This window comes from Argiope bruennichi, chromosome 2 (genome assembly GCF_947563725.1).
Source record: "Argiope bruennichi chromosome 2, qqArgBrue1.1, whole genome shotgun sequence".
Classification (NCBI taxonomy): domain Eukaryota; kingdom Metazoa; phylum Arthropoda; class Arachnida; order Araneae; family Araneidae; genus Argiope; species Argiope bruennichi.
In genome coordinates, this window is record NC_079152.1 from 59,113,494 (window position 1) to 59,134,433 (window position 20,940).

At 28.9% G+C, this 20,940-nt stretch overlaps 1 protein-coding gene across 4 annotated transcripts; it reads left to right on the top strand.

The window, feature by feature from the left end:
- The first annotated feature begins 21 nt into the window (after window positions 1-21).
- Window positions 22-7,740, top strand: LOC129956738 (ubiquinone biosynthesis O-methyltransferase, mitochondrial-like). 4 transcript variants are annotated; one of them, XM_056068690.1, is made up of 3 exons: window positions 64-146; window positions 914-992; window positions 6,816-7,740. In XM_056068690.1, the coding sequence occupies exon 3, from the start codon at window positions 6,816-6,818 to the stop codon at window positions 7,644-7,646; it is 831 nt and encodes a 276-aa protein (XP_055924665.1). In that variant the 5' UTR covers window positions 64-146; window positions 914-992; the 3' UTR covers window positions 7,647-7,740. The 4 variants fall into 4 exon arrangements, with proteins under 4 accessions (XP_055924671.1, XP_055924665.1, XP_055924652.1 ...); XM_056068677.1 differs by lacking the exon at window positions 64-146 and adding an exon at window positions 417-568; XM_056068696.1 differs by lacking the exon at window positions 914-992 and having other exon boundaries at window positions 22-146.
- The last annotated feature ends 13,200 nt before the right edge of the window (window positions 7,741-20,940 follow it).

A 20,940-nucleotide genomic window follows, 5' to 3' on the forward strand; every position in this document is an offset into this window, starting at 1 on the left:
ATTAAAATAAGAAAGAAAAAAAATAATTGCATATTTCCAAAAGGATTCGTTCTTCGAGCGATTCATCGTTGACGAATCATTCATATTATGTAAATAATAGCATACCATGCTTCTCTCAATTTCTGAAATTTTTTCTTAAGAGACAGGTTTGTTAATATTGAATTCATTACAAACTTTCAAAAGAATTTGTAACTTTATGATTCTAATGCTTTATTATTTTAAACTTTTTAATTAATTTACTCAGTATAGTTTTGCATTTGATTTTGCGAGTTTGAATAAATAAACAACATTAATAATGATGGCTATTACATGCAGTTATTTAAAAATATCTTGATCTGTTCGTTATACATTATTATTTTTTTCATTCATCATGTTTTGTAATTTAAAAATTTTGCTGACTAATGCAGTGCTATTTCTGCTCTTATTTAGTATATGACTATAAAAATGATACCCAGTCATTTGTTTGGATCATGTATTTAAAAAGTGAAATAGTTGATCATACTTCTTTCTCATTTACTGAAAGTCCCATCGTGATAATTCATTCTTCAAATCAAGCAAAAATGCCATGGTAATTTGTTTTTAAAAAAATTGAAACAAAAAGTTAGTAACATTTAAGATTATAAGTAAATCATTTTAATTATTTGATTGTAAGCATATGTTAATCATTATAACTTATCATTCAGTGAAATACAGAATTTTCTTTTTAAAAAATAGCTTAAAGAAGGCTTCTTAAAAAATCCTTTTATGTATGTTTTGATATAACTTTTTTAAAAAGGAGTTCTTTCTGTGATTTGAAGCTGGTGCAGAGCAAAGCTGAAAGTCATTTCTTATTCTATCAGCCTTTTTTGTTGTGTTTGTTATCAGGTTTATTTGATCAATAATTTTGAATTTTATTTTTCTGGTATCATTTTAGGTTTGCAAAAATTCAGAAAGTGAAACTATTTTTCATCTGGTTATTTCAGGCTAATAGACTTTATAAATTTTTTGCTGAAGTGAGTACAATTTCATTTAAGGAGTGTGCTCAGATAAATAATTTTCTGTAGTGCTCATTCAAATTAACTATGTGAATAGAACTCTTTATGTATTAAGGATTAATAGTGAACTCATTAAGATTAAATTTTTAACGCTTATTTTATATGAACTTTTACTTTCCATTCTATTGCAAATTATGATTTTAATAGTCATTTATTATGAATTAATATATTCTTGGAAAAATATTTCCATTTAAATTAAGAAACAAACTGATTAAAAAGAAGACTATTTAATTAGCTAAAAATTTTCCAATCTTGACGAACTGTTGCATTTGTGCTCTTCATAATGAGAAACGTTTTTTGCTGTCAATTTTTTAAAATCTAGAAATTAATCGAAAACTTGCCAGTTTTTGCTGTTTTTCCTTTACATTTATTGAAAATATTCTCAAACATAATTTTTACACTATCTTAAAATTTAAGAAATTAGATTTTAATTCATACCAATTTAACTGTTGTACAATTTTCCCTCATTTGAGCATACTTTGAAAGTATTTTTTAATGTTTTACATCTATACTTTTTTTGCAGTGAAAATTTAACTAGTTTCATTCTTTTGTATGTTACATTAGTAAGATTTTATTTCCCAGACTATTCATGTCATGGAAGGTAGAGTTTTCTTATTTCGTATTGATTATTATCTTATGAGATGATGTATTATGTATCTGTGTTTTATTTTATAAATATTTTTGTCAAGGTTTTTGTTTGATTTCAAAATTAAAAATAATATAACAAAAATGGGGAGGGGGTTGCTTTCTTTGATGAATTACTTCATATTTTATTGATAACATACATACTTGCTACATTCATTGAGCATGAATTGAGATATAATTCATGCATATATAAACATTTTTTTTTTCATTTAAAATTTTGCATTGCAAAATATTTTCTGGCGCCAAAAGCAAATTGATACTTTTTATAATGTGATAATGGATTTTTGTTTTGACATCTCATATAAAATTTTGTCTTTATAATTTAGGTTTCTTTTCTTTTAGAATTTAGAACAACAACTTTCAAATTTTTACTCCTCACCAAATTTAAATTTTGAAAATGCTGATAGTTACTTCTTATTAATTGATATTTTGGTCAGATTTTGAAACTTGATATAGTCAACAAATTTTAAATTTTAAAGCAATAAATAATAATGAATGTATTTTTATTTTTATCATATGTTTTTATTTTCTTTTGCCTGATTCATTTTCATATAAATTTGTTTCTTTAAATTTATATTTTTCAATTTTTTGTGAACAACAAAGTTGTTATTTTAAAATAGTAACACATTATGTATCAATAATTTAATAGCTTGAAAAACAATGTTCTTAGCAATCCAGCTGATTATCAAAAGCTATTAATACAAATATAAAACATGAATTTTCTTTTCAAATTGAGAGATATAGATGGTTATTCTATATTCTGTCTCATTTGTCATTCTTGTTTATTAAGTTTATAGTGAATAAAGTTTGAGATATGGAATATTCTATTCATTTCTAAAATTAGAAGATTTGTTTTTGTAGTTCTAAATTTTTTTAACACTCTGACGGCTTAAATTACCTTGCTTTTTTATAGCTTGTATTGCTTTTAATCTTTTTCCTCTGCATAAATCTGAAATAAAAAATATGATTATAATTGATAGTGCAAACTAATATTTTAATGTTTTCATCATTCTGCTTGTATCTTTTATCTTATCAAAGTTAAGGGATTACAATGGTTAAAAAACTGCATGAGTCTTGCCTTTTCTGTTTTTCAGTTAATGTAATATCTTGTGTCAGCATTTTTAGATAGTTTGTTTATGAGGTAATCTGGAAATCAATGCATTTTATTTTCCCTCCCTTTATTATCATTCTTATATGTGTTAATAAAGGGACACAATATTATTTAAAACACACATATTATATATAAATATAAACTGCTATTGAATTATATATGAAAAATTTAATCTCTGAAGAAAAAGTCCATTATTTCTACATCCCCCTTCCCTTTCTCTCTCCTCCCCTTTTTTTGACATTTTTTATATTAGTTTTATTTATTTGAAACAAAAGATTTCATCTGTCACTCAGCCAAGCCATTTTTATTTAACCAAAGTTAAAACTAGAAGACAAGGAGAAAAAAATGAAATGCTTTAACAAATTTAAAGATTCCTGAAAAAATATTATTAATTAATTTATAAAAGTACTAGAATTAGACTTTTTGTTTGATATAAATAAAACTGTTGATATTTATAAGGGGGAAATGAAAGTAAAGATAGTTATATTGAGCAACACCATAAGATGGTTTTTCTTTCATTTATACAATGAAAAGTTCATTTCTCATTTATACAGTTTAAACGAACTGAGAACTTTAACCACTAAATTTAGCATCATTTCTAGAAATTATATGCATAAAATATCTGTATTATTTACAATAAAACTTTCCATTTGCTGACTATACATTAATTTTTACTTGCACTTGTATGCAAGCTTAATAAAAATGACTGGTTGAAATTATTTCTGCATTTTAAAAGTCCATTCTAATCAGGACCTAACTACTAAATTCTAAACCATTATACATAGACATATATTTCTGGTTTGAAAAGTGCTGTTGATGATAAAAAGAATCATATCTTAGGTTGATTGAGTCATCGATTGTTTTGTTGGAAAATTAAAAAAAAAAAAATTCCAAACTTTTTATACAGTATATTCTTTTAATAGTATTCAGCAAAATATTTTTTGTGTGATTACAGTTGAAGCATGAAACATTCCATTCTCCTGAAGCAGTAACTAACCAAGTTATGAAGCTTTGAATATCCTTATTTCAGATATTTTCAGTGGTCACCTCAAGTAAGATTGATCAATCAACTGGTGTCTCTTATTGAGTCTACTGTTGATTGATTTGGAATAATGAATTAAAATCTTCTTAATTTAGTCAATTATAGTTGCAGAATAGTTAGATATTTTTACTTAAAATGTGAGTGTGTCAAGAATATTTCATTCAAAGGACTGAAAAAATTGTGAAACTATATACAAAATTATGTTTCTTAACTAGCTAGTTTGGCAAAATTAGTGTTATATAAAATTTCAGTTGAATGCTTTATATGTAACTTCTTAATAATTTCTTCAGCAAAAAATTTTGAAGGTGAAATATTGATTGTCATATAAATAGTACTGTGTCAGGAGATTTACACCATTGAATGCGCCATGTGCCTTCTTAATTTATTATTATCTGGAAAGAATTTGAACTTTACTTTGAAACAGGAGATGATTATACTTCAACTAATATATTAACATGCTTATTGAACTGAAGCTGGTCATAAAATAAAACTAAGAACAGAAATAAAAATCATACATTTTTTATGTACCATAGAATATATTTCATGATTTATGTGGTATGTCGGAATGTTAAATAAAAATTTATCTGATTTCCTAGAAAAGAAAATTCAACATACTACAATTAAACAAAAAAGCAAAATATCAAGTTAAAATAGCAACTATGCAAGTTTTTAAAATTTATGATCATTAAATAGTATTCATCATTGCTTGGTTTTAAAATTAAAATTTAGCTGTAATTGCCACAATATTTATAAATGTGATGTTACTGCCCAATCAGAAAAATAGCAAGAATCCATCCATCAAACTTTCAAGCTTGCTTTATGTGACAGATGGAAGAAATTTTATGATCCTGTATTTAAATCATGAAAATTCCATATGGTGTTTTGTATGCCTTCAAATTATGTTTAATGCTGCAATCAACTTCCTTTCTTTATATGTCTCCTAAATTGCTATAGCATCATAAGACCATACATTCCTAAAAGATAATCTCTGAGAACTCTTGCCTATACATTGATAATAAAACTCTGTTGAGATTTCCACAGTACTCTGTCATGTGGATTATCCAATGCCTACATATGTACAATATGTATAATTATTCTTTTTAGACTTGGAGCCTGCATTTGTTACTCAGGAATTTCCTCTTCTGAACATGATTTGCAATACCATATTTCTTTGCAATTTTTGTTTCTCTTGATACCCTCTCTGTCAGTTCTTTAACAGAGCATCCTGTCTATAACTTTTCAGATGCCTTGGATATCCTGGCCTTCTAGTAATTCAAATAGTAATTTCCAAAAGGGCATTTTTAAAAAAATTTTAATTGTTAAACAATTTTAATTGGGAAGAATGCAGTTTATATGAGATGTATTCCTAAAATAAGAATAGTAAATTATGAAAAACTTTTAATTTGCTAATTAAACATATTAATATAGCAAATTTTGTACTTTCTTTATATTTGTCTTCAGAGCTGGCCTTCTTTATGAAGGGACCTGGGTGCAAGAAACCATTTGGGGCCCTAAATTTTTTGCAAAGTAGAAAAACAATACAAATATGAGCACATTTTACATTCTATTTTTATTGAATGTGTGGTTTTGCTTTTGCTATTAATTACTTCAAAAAAATTTTTTGTAATTCCTATTTTTGATGCTTAGTATAGCAAATGCATTTAAGCTTTATGCACACATGTTTGACCGAAGACAATCCTTTATTAAATTTAATTTGCTGAAAGAACATTCAGCATTTATTATAATAACTTTTTTCTTTTCTGCTAATTTTGTTTTTTGAAACTAAGTATTGAACCCCACAGAGATACTTCCTTAGCATCGAATGATTAGATACATACATATTAACATTACATACAATACGACATACAATATTAAACATTTTATAGTATGAATTAACAAAGTAATATATGCAATTTAATTGAGTAGGTGAGGTAAATGACTGTACTTTATGTTTATAATATGTTGCACACTAGCACTAAACTAATCGATTTTTCCATTTAAATTTCTTCCCCTCTTCTTTCTATCCCATCATTATCATTCAGATCACTATTTTAGTTCTTGATTATGTTGGGCCCCAGTGCATAACATCCGTCGCACCCCCCCCCCCCCAAATGGCTGCCGTGCTTGTTTTATAGGCATATGTTTTATTAGTTAATCTTTCAACTTTTTTGTAAATGGTTTACAATGCTAGATTTAATTTTACTACATAAAGTAGGTGGAAGTTCATTTCAGCTGAAAAATGCATTGTGTGTCTGAATAAAAATTATGAAGTTGTATTGTTTTTCAAAAAATTAACTCTGAAAAAAATGGATGTAAATTGCAGAACAATCCAAAATCTCTACTAATAATTGAGAATATGTACTTGTTGTTGTTATATTGGACCATTGTTTGACATAGAGTTGCCAAATTTAGCATAATCATACTTTTGAGGGTAGGATATACACCTTGAGTTTTAATTAATTAAAACTTAAACAAGCTTTCAGCATTTCTTCTAGTTTTGGTTTTTATCAAATATTTAAACACGTTATTTTCTTCCATTGTTTTGAGATAAGCAAATAAAGAAATTTTTTTGCTAGATAGACACATTTTTAATATTACTATGATGTTATGAGTTTAAATTTCATTAAGATAAGTATGTTTACACAATCAATAGGACAGGTGTAAGCAATATTAAAATCATACTGTTTTTATGTGTCACAATTTGATGTTTAGAACATTTTCTCAGAAGGTATTGCAAATATCAAGATAGCATAAAATATTTTATTGAAAGTAAACGCAACCAATATTCCAGGCTAATTGATTGGTTGCAAAAGGCAGCTAATTATAAATTAAGTATCTAGGGCTGGTGGTTATTAAGTAATTGACATCAGTTACTAAACATAATTGCTTATGGTTTAAATAGAAAATGATTTATAAATAATCAATTTGTGTTGATGTTTCATACCTTTTTCAAGTTTTTCCCCCCTTTTTTGTTCATTTACAGATGGCCACTCGATTCTGGTCTATAACCTCTCGTTTGAAAAATTTTTGGTGGCAACCTTTCTCTGCCAAGAATTTCAGTTCTGCCTCTAAAGCTTTGGAGGGTTCAACAGTAGATTCTGAAGAAGTTTCGAAGTTCACTCAGAAAGCCAATGAATGGTGGAGCAATCCATATCGCTTATTATACACAATGAATACTCTGAGGGTTCCATTTATAAGAGATGGTATTTTATATGCATCTGAAGTGACAATTAAAAAGCCATTGCCACTTGAAGGGTACAAGATTATCGATGTTGGTTGTGGTGGAGGCCTCTTGGCTGAACCATTGGCAAGACTTGGTGCACAAGTCACTGGGCTTGATCCTGGCTTGGAGAACATTGAAGCTGCAAAAGAACATGCTTCCCAAGATGAAGAAATCAATAATCGATTGAATTATGTATGTGACACTATTGAAAATTTTGTTACTGTTTCCCCTGGCACATTTGATGCTGTTGTGTGCAGTGAAGTCATTGAACATGTGGCTGATGTTCCAATATTTGTTAATAATTGTGTGGAACTTGCTAAAGAAGGTGGATCACTGTTTTTTACTACTATTAACCGCACAACTGTATCTTATTTTGCAGCCATTTTAGCTGCAGAATACGTTTTAAACATTGTTCCTCGAGGAACTCACAATTGGAATAAATTTGTTCAGCCGAGTGAATTAAGTGAAATGTTGAAAGGTTTAAATTGTCGAATAGTATCGATAGAAGGAATGCTGTACAATCCTTTGACTAGAACATGGAATTGGTGTAGTAACACCTCAAATAATTATGCTTTGCATGCTATAAAATAAATTTTGTTTTTATTTTTTTCTAAAAATGCTATTTATTTTTATTTTTTAAAAAGTATTTGACATTATATAAATAAAAACATTTTAAATTGCTTTATTTATGAATTTTTATTTTTTGCAGATAATGTAGGGTAGCCTTATATATGTGTGTTTCATTTTTAATCATAGTCAGTAGATGTTGAGAATTATCAAACCCTGTGACATATGACAACGCATGAATGTGACAATGTTAATGAATTATCTCTTAATTAATGATTCTCTCTTGGCAAAATTTAAAAAAATGGAAGCAGTTCTGCATCAATAAAGTATGATTTACTAACAGTCATGGACTAGTCATTTGTGAAAAAATTCAGTGACAACAATCCTTTTGAAATTGTTAACCAATATATTGTTGCCAAACTCAAAATGAAATACCATGGTTTTAAAAGATAAACTGCAAAGATATAAACCATGTTAAGTAGACAATAGTTTAAGCTGCTTATTGAGTAAAAGATAAAATATTTGATTTAGAGAATATTAAATTACTTGGAAATTTAAATTATTTTGCAGTTGAAATATGAAATTCATCTAAGTTTAAAAAAAAAAAAAAAAAAGAGTAAAGAAGAGAATGAGTGCAAAATGTTTGGATCACCTAAAGAGATTTGAATTTAGAAAATGATGGCACGATTTTCTATAAGAAAATAATTTTAATCATAGATTTTTAATACTGTTTTAAAAGCTTCTGTACTTAAGATATCAAATAATAATAAATAATTTGTCATGCTATTAAATTCCCAAGTCAATCAAGTAGCAAATTTTAATTTTATAGAAAATTTTCTTTAAAATTTGAAGAATGGCAAAAAAAAGTATTTTTGAAATTCGTTAAAAAAATCTTTTTTTTTAAATTTTAATTTGAATCAATTAACCTTTGTAATTCTTTGAATTAATTCTATAATTTAATTTGTGAATAGTATGCATCCTATGAAAAACGAGTTCAAATGAATGTACTAGAATAACATTATCTTAATTGTATATTTTTATCCTGGCGACTATTATACACAAAATATTGGTTTATAAAGTAATCAGTGCCCATTTCTTTGTCTTTTTTTTTTTGCATAATTTATATATTTATAAAACTTGTCTTTGTTATTTATTTCTGATTGTTAAAAAAGATTCATTGTTTAGTAACAAAATTTTTTTGTTTGGTTGTTGTTAATAGTTATTTAAATGGGCTGCTATATTGGATTTTTTAGTATTTGTATTTATTTTATAAAGAATGATAATTGTTAAGGAAAAATATATTGAAATGAAAATGTGACTGTTATTAAGAAAATTAGTGTGCTTTGTAAATTTTTCTTTGAAGAAATCGCATTACCATAATAGTAAATAAAAAATAGAAATACAATTTTTACTTTTGTTTTACTGTTAATTCAATTACAGTGAGCCTCGATTTAAAATCCTAAACCTATTCAATTGCAGAATTTCTCAAATTGCGTGAATATGTTTTTTAATCATGATATACTATACTGTACTTAACTTTTTTGAATCATGATATACCAGCCATACTTGCACGAGTTTAATTCGAAACTGTGCTTTTGAACAAAAGTCATTTTCTTAATTTATAATTATAATCTCAGGCGTCTCACTTAAGAATTCTCAACGTCATGTTTAGTTGACACTCTGTTTTAATGCCCGGAATCATATAATCATGTTAGTGATTGTTTGTAAATCGTATAGGACGGTTGCTAATATTACAGAACAATGTGACCTATAACTCTGCCGTATGAAATTTGTGGATCACCTTCGCTGATGGTGTTGAAATTTTGACTTTCTACATAGGTATTCCTAGAACTCTGTTCCGTACATTATAGATGTTACAATACTCATATATTTTTCTACTAGACTCTTATGGCTGGTATAAGGTGTGTACTCTGTGATTCTCAAAATGGTCATTGTAAAAGGGCATGTTTTCATTTTAGGCGAAAGGTGCATCTAAGAAACATAATTCTACCATAAAAGATTCATTAACTATTTTGATATCATCGGTTATTTATATCAGTTGGTCTTAGTTATATAATTATGATGCATTTAAAGAACTTCGGAATCGCTGTGAAAAGTTGTAATTTAATGCGTTCGTCGTCCAAAATTAAAATGGTTGCCATTTGTTGCATAACAAACTATTTAGAATGCAGTAATGCATATTTAAAAATAAATTATTGGAATTTTTTTTTTTTTTTTTTTTTTTTTTTTTTGCCAGCAACTGTTTTCAGAATGTTTTGGAGCTGTTTATTCATTACTTAAATATTGCCAACTCTCTAACATATATGAGAAAAATTAGTAGCTTAAATTTAAAGTAGAATGTTGACCCACACACAGCCCACTGAAGTGGGATCTTTCTCTTAGCAACTGCAAGATGAAAGACAGAAAAGTAAAGTTTATCAGATCATTTGAGGCCTTTGGCCCGGATTATTGTTTTCTTGGATGTTAAACTATTAATATTTAAAATTTTAGTTATGTTGTTTAATATAGCGGAAAAACGTGATACGATATATACGTACTATAGAGAAAGTATAATAATCGTTAAACAATTCGAACTCGAGATTTTGACGAATCTCCACCTTTCAGACCTCTCCGAGTTCGAAAAACTCATTTTTCGACAATATCCGTCTGTCTGTGACAAAGATAACTCAAAAATGTTTTGAGCTGAACGGTTGAAATTTGGTGCGTGGTCTTTACATCAAATTTGAGATTTCTATCAAATTTTGAGTTAAATCTGTTTAGAAATAGTCCGGCTGTTCAAGTATAAATTAATACGATAACTACATAACGAAAAGAGCTAGATGGATAAGACTCTGTGCACATATTTATCGTCTGTAGTGTAGACACTTGTCAAAGTTTGAGACAGACCCAACAACGATTGAATGTCTGTCAGTCTGTAATTTCAGAAACAAGTTAACGCAATAATTCAAAAAAGCAGTGAGAAATATACCTAAATATATGACTCAAATTAGGTATAGGATTTTGTGCATACATGTGCAGTTTTATGTAAAATAATTGCTTCAATCGATGGGGAAAAACGTGTCTAAAGCACAAACTCTATTTTCGGATACTATTAACCTTCATGCCAGGAATTAATCGCCAAAATACTAAAATCACGCCAAAAATTAATATTTCGTTACTATTGTACGCCATTGACATGTAAGGCATTCTCTGGCTTGACAAGTTTATTAGAATGTTTTAAGGAAGTTAAAAAGTTGAGAAAAAAGAAAGTTTTTAGATATTCCCGCTGGTTTAATATTTGAAAACAGTTTCATTTGTTTATAGTTTTCTGACAAAATGTTCGAAATAATCTTTGTGCAAAAGGCGTTATTACTCTTTTTTACCACCGCATTTTTTTAAGACAATACAGTACCCTTTTTCAAAAAAAATTGACAGCAGCATTGGAAGTAATTAATGACTCTTCTTGTGGATTATGTTATTAAAATGACGTTTAACTAAAAAATCAATTTATCAAGCAAAATTATTTTGATATTTCAAAAAAAAAATTGTGTGTGTTTTACAAAAATTTTATAAATTACTTAATTTTTAATATTTTAAAATTATTTAAACTGGTTTTTATTTCTTGGTTAGTTGGCAAAAAAAAGTTAGTATCGAATTGAAAATCTGATTCTTTACAAAATTTTAATTATTTTTCCAGTTAAACCTGAAAAAAATAAACATGTAAATTCTAAAAATATCTAGTTTGACATTTCAAAAATATCTGAAAAAAATGTATTTAAAATTTGTAAAAGTATTAAACAAAAATTAATAATGCTTGTAGAGCTCTAATTTTTTAATGCGTTATTTTAAAACTTTGTATGTAAATATAGTAGTACTTCAAATAAATAAAGTACTTTATAGTAAATAAAATGACATTCTTAATATAACTAGAACTAAAATAATATATTAATACTGACATAATCTTCTAATTAATAGCATAATTATATCATACATATTATCAGGTGAGAAATCCGTTGCAGAAGTATCATTGTCACATGATAAAACTGAAATATATATTAATATATTTACAATAATCTGCAAAACTAAACCAGTTTTCTATCCATATCGATTTCGTCAATGTTTATTTCATATGAAAGTATGGCATCCAGATGCATTATCATTTATTCCTTGTTCTCCACACCTTCCATTTTTCGAGAGAAATCGAAAAAAAAAAAAAAAAAACACTTTATTGCACATTTTTTGTAGGAGAAAAACCATGACACAATTACTAAATAAAGTTATTGATATGCCGATTTTGCCCCCCCCCTTATATTTTCCTTCCTTTATATATGAAAGTTCTACCTTTACACATCAGGAAAATTTGATTGACCCTTCCGCTTTCAATTTCTACACATATTGCATAATAAAAGACAGGGCCCTCTGCTCGAGCAACTGTACCGATTTCTTGAATGCAAATTTGGCTAACCATTCAGAATGCCTCTATCATTCTCATGCTGTCATAATTCTGAATAATTCTTTCGTTCTGAAATTATACATTTCATCAAAACTGATCGACATGACTGTATCAGTTCTATTAATATGGCCGCCGAAGGCATCTAGTATTAATAAGATTAATTTGATCTGGGTTGTCTGTTAAATAGAGCAGTTTGGTTAATCATGTCAAGCAGATAAATGATGCTTTATCACAGCAAAAGTGTAATTATAATAAGTAAACAATAGTAGAATTTTAAGTTACACTTGCTCATAATGATGAAGTATTCTGATTTGCTATACTTCAAAGTGGCGAAATTAATTGGCTAAATCGGTCCAATTGTTGTGAGTGAGGGCTCTATCAAAGTTCAAAAGAGAGCAAAATCGAAAGTGTATTAGATATTTAGAACAAGCAATTTTTAACGAAATGCTGTATAAGTAAATTTATTATTAAAGAAGATGTGTGTTTTCACCTAAAAAAACAAGATTCTGAAATTCTTTCGAAATAAAAAAAAAAAAATCAATGGAAAAATGTTATAATATAAAGAAAATGAACCACTTATAATTTTTATTGATTTTGCTATATAAATTTAAAATGAACAAATAAGTTTGTTGAAATGAAAGTAATTTTGATCATTTTGCAAAAGGAGCGCATAAAAGCATCATCGGTTTTGCTATTGCGTCATTCTTTAAATGAATTGTGTCAGTTTCATGTACAAAATATGAGAAAAGCTAGGGTAGGGCGTTTCTATTATGCTCTACTTTATGTGGTGCTCGACAGAGTAAACGAAATTTATAGAAGAATAGCTTGATAGAGAGTGGTTATGATATTTAATTTTGCTGTGAAAAACACAGTCTGTCTTCTGATAGAACTATTTCACAATTTATTCCACGAAAATGGATTTAAACGCTAATTACGAATTTAAGATGTGTTGTAGAAAAATTCTGAATACTATTTTCGTGTATTTACGCTGTGTATAAGGATTTAAACCTTTTGAAAATTATTTATATAAGAACTTCAATTATTTTATTATAAGAACTTCAAACAAATATAAAAATAATTTTTTTTTATTTGTGCTTTGAGAAATAAATTGCTGACATTAATATCACATATCCTATTGTTATGAATCTGTAGCATTTTTTCCCTGTTCAGATTGTTTCATAGTAAGGAAGAGATATATATTTACAGATACTTAAATGATTCTGTGCTGTGGTTTCGCTTTGTGACAAAAATGAAGGTTCTAGGAAATGCAAGAATTACTGTAATATCTCTATGAGAACTTGAGATCTAGCAATTCGAATAGGAGATTCTATGTCCTGTCAGAAAACGAACATATAACGCAAGAAAGCTAAAGCGAGTCACTTTAACGAATTCTCTCTGTTGAGTGTAGATTGCAAAGGGGGTTCTCTAGTTTGCGTTGACCTGTTTTCTGCTTAACGATTTGCTGTTTGCATGTGTGTTGTTAATTTCTGCAAGTACTGTTTTTTTTTGTGTGTGTGTGTGTGTATGCTTCGGTTGTGTTCTGTTATCGGTGCTTTTGTGCTCTTATTTATAATATAGAGTGTCATTATTCGTTATTAATTTACTGGACTTCTCATCGTACACTTAAGGGACAGATTTTTCGTAACACTGTTATTGCTATAAAACACAAACTTCTAATCTATGTTATGAATATAATTAATCTATACTTATAATAACGCTCAATGTGTGTGTGTGTGTTGGCGCTCTACAGGCCAGGTCATTTGACATACAGCTACCAAATGTGGTACATGTATACCTTAGAGGTCCGGAATGTGCACCTAGGGTCCCTTTTTTTGAAATTTTAATTAGAATTTTAATTATTAATTAAAAACTAATTTTCCCGCCAAAAAATCTTTCATTTTCCCCGCCGCCAAATGAGTAAGGCTTCAGGTTTTTTTTTTTTCTCCCAACAGTAATTAGGCTAGGGTTAACATTTTTCGGCAGATTATTTCAAACGATTCTGTTTATTTTCTTAATGTTTGATGCATTTAAAATTAAACATTGTTAATTAATCCATGTTTCAGATTCATTCTGAAGTACCTTTGAATTAAAATAACACATAATAAAGGAAATTAAAAATGTATAATCTGCATAGCGTTACCCCAACTGGAGTAGAAAAATTCACGCATTTGCGTTAACGTAACTGGCAAAGAAAATTCACGCATGCGCATTATGTTCTGATTGTTGCCATGACAACCATTATCAACGGATGATTTAAATTATTTTTAGGTTAGCTGCATGCTTTTGTAAGTAAATTGTATTTATGTTAGTTATATATTTTTTGTATATGCTTACAGTTTTAAGTACATCGTTTTTTAAGTAGTTTTTTTTAATCTGTTTTCAATGATTTAAATTATTTTTAGGTTAGTTGCATGCTTTTGTAATTAAATTGTATTTATGTTAGTTATATATATTTTTTGTATATGCTTATAGTTTTAAGTACATCGTTTTTTAAGTAGTTTTTTTAAACCTGTTTTCGACCGATTATTTTAAACGATTCATTTTATTTTCTTTGTGTTTGATGCATTTAAAATGAAACATTGTTAATGAATCGATCTGTTCATGAGGAATCTGAGAAAATTTTGTTGACAAATTCTTGAGATATTACATAAATTAAGAAAGATATTCTTTAGTGCCCATAAAGTTTAAACGCTCAGTGACTATTATCAGTAATCATATTATTAAAAAAAATGCTTTGTTTCAGTAAAAAATATTATTATATTAATTGCAGATTAATCATTTACACTTTAATTTAAACCATAAATTCGACGAGGGGTAACAGAAAATTATAGAGATACATATCACGTTATGACTGAAGGCCTTTATAATATTATGAGTAAATTATATGACTATCAAAATTAGAAGTTTTAAAATATTTTGCTGAAGAATCTATTAAAGTTGGAATTGCGTAAAATATTTAATGGTACGACCGGAGTTTAATCCCCTGCTTGGCGCAATTTTTAAAAATCGCCAACAACTTCCTTGCGAAATGCTCAAAAGCAAAGGAGCAGATGTTCAATTATAGTGCATAATAAAGATTGCCAGCTTTGGCGCGTTATCGCAACTTGGCGAAGAAGGGGGTTAAACTCCGGTTCAACCTATTTAATTATTAAAATTTAAACGAACATTAAGATTGGTCGCCAAAGGCGGCTAGTTTACAATAAAATGACATAATAAATTAATCTAAAATTACAAAGATAGCTAGGGATTAAGTAAAAAAAATCGTTTGTTTTAATCACATTTAAATATTACAGAATCGAAATGATAAATTGGTGAAATAAATTTTTAAATATTGCAATTAGAATACTCAACAACACCATTGCAATTAGAATACTCAACTTACCTTTCCTCATCATGCTGGATATCCTTTTTTCTTTTTACTATTTTGTTTTCTCAGCTATCTAATTATATTGCATTTTCTGTTTTGAGAATGTATTGTTGCTTTAGCTCAACTGTGAATCCGTAGAATACTTGAAATTGTTATGAATTCCATGTAACTGAACTCCGTGAATTTCTTTTTTTGGGTAAAATGTGTTTTATAATTGTTAGTTATTTCTTCTTAAAAACTTTTTCCTTTTTTTTTTTTTTTTTCTGAGCATCGTATTTAAAGTCGATTGTATTACTTCAATTGAATCATATTTTAGCATGAAAAAAGTACATAACAGCAGTTTTATTGCTTTAAATCGTTGGATTTGCCATCCAAAACTGATGAGGCGAGAGGGAGAAGGATAGTTGAAACATCGATTTTTCGCGTTTAGATAGAAAACAACTAATCTGAGAGGAAAGATTTAAAAGTAAGGAAATTATAATTGATAAAGATGCTATAAATTGATCCATAGAACGTTAAAATAACTTAATTGGGCCTCGATCAAATTTTACATGCATATATGTGTGTATAATTAAAAGCAAAATTTTTGATATTTTACATAATTATATGTTACATAGAAGGAAACATCCAATCTGAAATTCAACAGAATTTCAGTTTGGATGTCGAATTAGATTGTCGATTGGATCCTCGAAAAATGTTTATAAATACTTTTCTATTTATACAAATTCGCGGACGGAAAAAAAGAGAATGACTTTAAGCGGTATTATAATGATAGATTATAACACTTTTAATGAAAATTATTATATTTTTAATGATTTTAGATGAAAAAAATATACTAACAATTAAATTTGCAGTTTTGTCTCTCTTATAATGACTAAGAAAGCTATTACGCTTGCCAGCATTATTATTTAAAAAATTTCTAAATTGATTTTTTTTTTAATTTCTAAACTGATAAAAAATTTCTAAATTTTCTTCGATTAACTGTTGCTAAATGCCAAGAATTGATTGCCAAAATCATTGCGAAGAATTATAGAACAGATCCAGTAAGAAAAAAATGCTAAATCCATGCCATATATCAATATTTTGTAGCCATAATTCACTAATGCCATGCAAGACATTCGCGGCCTTACCCAAGAAGAAAGGGGGGGACATTGCCAATGATTAAAATTTACTAATGTTCTAATTAAGCTGTTATTACATTTTGCATTTCAATTTATGTCTTAACTTTTTTCGCGCTGACTGATCGCTTTTTATTTAAATGCGATAATCGATGTTTTAGCTTTCTACCCTCCCGATCTTCTCTTCTTCCTAACTAGCCGCCTTTGGCGATCAAATTGTCCACCCAGATTATTAACTTATTAGGCTGTTAAATTATTAATTTGGGATGCATTTCTTTAAAAATAAACATTTCACTAAGCTATTTAATACTACTAAAACAAGTGAATTCTGTTAAAACAATTTTCAATTTAAAAAGTCAACGCGTTAAAAGCGTCAAAGCGTATATATTATGAAATAAAAGCGGAAATGAAAATCCTACTACGGATTGTATGATTGGCAAAAGAACGCGCTTGAATATTTTGAAGGAGATTTTGAATCCCGTAATAGCATTGTTTCTGATAGAGTATCAATTTGAATTAAAAATATGGTACAATTCGGTTTTAAAGGCGACCATAAAGCGCTAAAAAAAAATTTCGTCAAATTATAAAAAGTATCAAGTTACATAATAACATGCTATATAGTTTGACGATCAAAATCGTCTAACTGGCGAAATTTTTTTGGCGCTTTTTGATCGCCGTTACAACCAACAAGTACCAAAAATATTATTAAAGTTAAATGAAAAATTGTACGGAAATGAAATTTATGTCATTAAAAAGGTAATATTTTTATCTTAAGATAAAAAAAAACACACACACTTTTTATAAGATAATTGTTTTGGGTGGATATAGGTATCAATTTCCGAAGGCAAATTATAGCCATTACGGCTAAACTTAAGATTAATATCCATTTGTTAAAAAAAGCCATTTGTTAGCATTTCTGGTATACACCCAGGTTTGCAGATTTTTAGAGCGTTTTGCTGCGATCGATACGATTTTGATATGCTTAGCGAGAAATTGTACATTAATCTTAAGTCTTAACACGATTACTTAGCTGACAACGATCAAGGCTACTTTTGCTCTTGATTGAATTTTTTGTTTGAAGCCTATTTTTCGGTTTCTTTTATATCGTCTTTCTCTGACTGAATGTCCTGTTTGGTGACATGGCGAGCTATCTTCAGAACACTTCTAATAATATTTCGCAACTCTCTTTATTAGCTAAGAGAAGCATCTGATTCAATATAGCTATAAAAAAGCTCAGTGAATGAACCAATCTGAAATTCGTATGATATTTTGTTTATATTTGACTGTTGCCATTCGACAATTAGCAATAAGCTCGATTTCTGTACCACGTATGTGAGCGTTTTATATATATATATATTATAGTGGCGTATTTTGGATGATTGATGCAACGCTTCAAAACAATACAATTTTTTTCTTACTTTTTTCCACGTCTTAGGCTTTTTATGACAATAATACGGAATTGCAAAAGTATGTACTATTTAAGGTTTTTTTGCTTAAAATAATTATTCATTCAAATATAATATAAAGAATGATTTTGCATTAAAGTGATTGAAGCCGCTACTCTTTAGCAATGTAAAGACTGTTTTTGACATTAAGCTTAGCTTATTTATTTCATTTCTTCCTAATACTTTTTATTTCTAAAGCTAGAAGAATTGATCTTATAGCTATGCAGGGTAAATTTTTTTTTCAACTGAAATAAAATAAGCACTTTTCTATTGAAAATTTTCATCTAATCTGTTTTCTGTTATTGTAGGATTTCTTATACGCTTTTGGAAAAACTAACTAGATACTACTCTAGAAAAACTAGAAAACAAGAAGCATGGGGAAACAATATTATTGTGATTACTGCCAGAGGTCATTTGCAGATGGAGCAGAGAATAGAAAAAAACATCTGGCAAGCGTCCATCATCAGAAGTTACGAAAGGCTCATTATGATATGTTCAAAGGTATTTAACAAACACTGTTTTTTAAAAGTTTTTCATTTGAATTTGAGTTGGCGAAAGGATGTCGATTAACAAATGTTTTTTTTATCTTAGTTGTCAAATAAATAAACCTACAAAAATTAAAAATTCTATGAATTAGAATAATAATTTGTCAAGTATAATTGTTCAGGTTCATATTAGTTTTGTGTCAGTTATTACATATTTAAAAACATCATGTGTCTCCTTATATAATATTGTGTGTAAGCATGGTTGCTGCAGTTTCATAAGACATAATAAATGGATAATAGGAGCCTGTGCGTCCTCATAATGTTTTTAAAATAAAAACAAAATTATCCTAAAAGAAATCATTTACATTTTCATTAAATAAAAGTTATTTTGAACCCGTTTATCCAGTTAGTATTAGACAGTTGGTTTGTACAATTAATATAACATATACACTGAGGTGACAAAAGCCATGGGTTCCTATTAATAGTGTGTCGGGCATCCTTTTGCCCGGCGAACTGCAGCAACTCAAAGTGGCATGGGCTCCAAGAGTTGTTGGAAGTCCCCTTCAGAAATATTGAGCGATGCTGTCTCTATAGACGTTCATAATTGCGAAAGTGTTGCTGGTGCAGGATTTTATGCTTGACCTGATCTCTTGATTATGCATCCTAAATGATCGATGGGTTTCATATCAGGTGATCTAGGTGGCCAAATCATTCGCTGGAACAGTCCAGAATGTTCTTCAAACCAATAGTGAACAGTTGTGGCTCGGTGACAGGGCACACTGTCATCCATAAAAATGCCGTCTTTATTTGGGCACATGAAGTTTATGAATGGTTGCAAGTCGTCTTCTGGTAGCCATTTCAACATAACCATTTCCGGACAGTCATCTGTTCAGTTGGATTAGAGAACTCGGTCTATTCCATGTAAAAACGGTCCACTCCAATTTGGAACCACCACCAGCTTGCCCCGTACCTTGTTGACATCTTGGGTTCATGGATCTACGTCACATTCGAACCCTATCATCAGCTCTTGCCAAGTGAAGCCTTGACTCATCCGATCAAGCCGCAGTTTCCTAGTGGTCTAGGTTCCAACCGATATGGTTCCGAATCCAGGAGAGATGATGTAGGAGATGTTGTGCTGTCAGTAAAGACACTTCTTGCGAGTGGTCTTCTGCTAGTATGACCCATTAAAGTCAAATTCTCACATCATTGTCCTAATGGACACGTCCATGGATGTGCCACATTGTTCCATGCGGTTATTTCATGCAGTGTTGCTTATTTGCTTACACTGATAATTCTACACAAATGTTGCTGGTCTCCCATCCAAAAACTTCAGTTTGCGTTTCCTTTGTTAGTAAGTTAAATACAGTAACGCTTCTGAGCGGCATAATTAGACATTAAGTGCATTTCAAAATTTTAAACATTTAAAAGAAAAAGCCTTTTTCTTATATTAGTCTCACCTTTTTAAATAAACGTAGGTGCTAAATCAATGCCATATCATGTCGTGGCATAACAACATCCAGCATTACTCTAATTTTGAAGGCACATGAATTAGTTTCTGTGTGAAATTGATACAATCAGTCGCGAATTTCCGACTTGGCTGCTACTTAAGTTTGTAATGGGGCGTGGTGAGCTGCTACCAACTTTATTAAAAAAATTTGCCGAGTTTTCAAATAAATAAATTTGTAAAAAATATAAATCCTATTAATTATAAAATATTGTGATAATAGTAGAGATTTGCCTAGCATAATTAGCAAATTCAAATTTATTTCATTATGTTCACTTAGTTAATACAGCATTGATAAATATGGAACGTCTAATCCGTATAAATAAAAGTGTGTGCAAACATGGATACCTCTCAGGCATGAGTCATAATCATTACCTCAATAAAAAAGATGAGTGTTGAATGGCGTGTGTATTTTGGCTCTCTACAATACAGACCATTTGACCTACAGCTACCAAATTTGGTGTGTACTCGCCAAATTTGTGCGTGTGTGTAATGATTTTTAAAATCAAATTTAAACTTAATTAATTTACAAAGTTTTATCTTAATTCAGCCCATATTAACTTCATTCTAAAATGTTCTCTTATTTCCTGATCCAATTCCGCCTGTTTTATATATTAATGCAACAGAAGCTCTGTAAAATTGCTGAAATCGACAAGTTCCCACACTCCGAGTGAAGGGATAAAAAATTTTCAACTGAAGCGAATTCTCTTTAAAAGATCCCTATAATTCCCTTACTTAATTCGACACGTGTAAAAAAATCCCTATCAAAATCTCACAGTATATAATCACGGGGATAAATATTCCATTGGCTTTTCCATTTTCGCTTTTGCATCGTTCTGTGTTGTGCTCGTCGCTTCTGCTTGTACATAAATCCTCCTCCCGTGATGGAATAAAATGTTTAAAATTCGAATGTGTCTACTCTCTCTTCAGTCACGAAACTACCTTA

Excerpts from the sequence above, each read along its gene's own strand:
- LOC129956738 (XM_056068677.1), top strand. The coding sequence starts at position 471 with ATGTATTTAAAAAGTGAAATAGTTGATCATACTTCTTTCTCATTTACT. Across the intron at positions 569-913 it reads AATCAAGCAAAAATGCCATG|GTTTGCAAAAATTCAGAAAG; the intron begins GTAATTTGTTTT and ends GTATCATTTTAG. Across the intron at positions 993-6,815 it reads TTTATAAATTTTTTGCTGAA|ATGGCCACTCGATTCTGGTC; the intron begins GTGAGTACAATT and ends GTTCATTTACAG.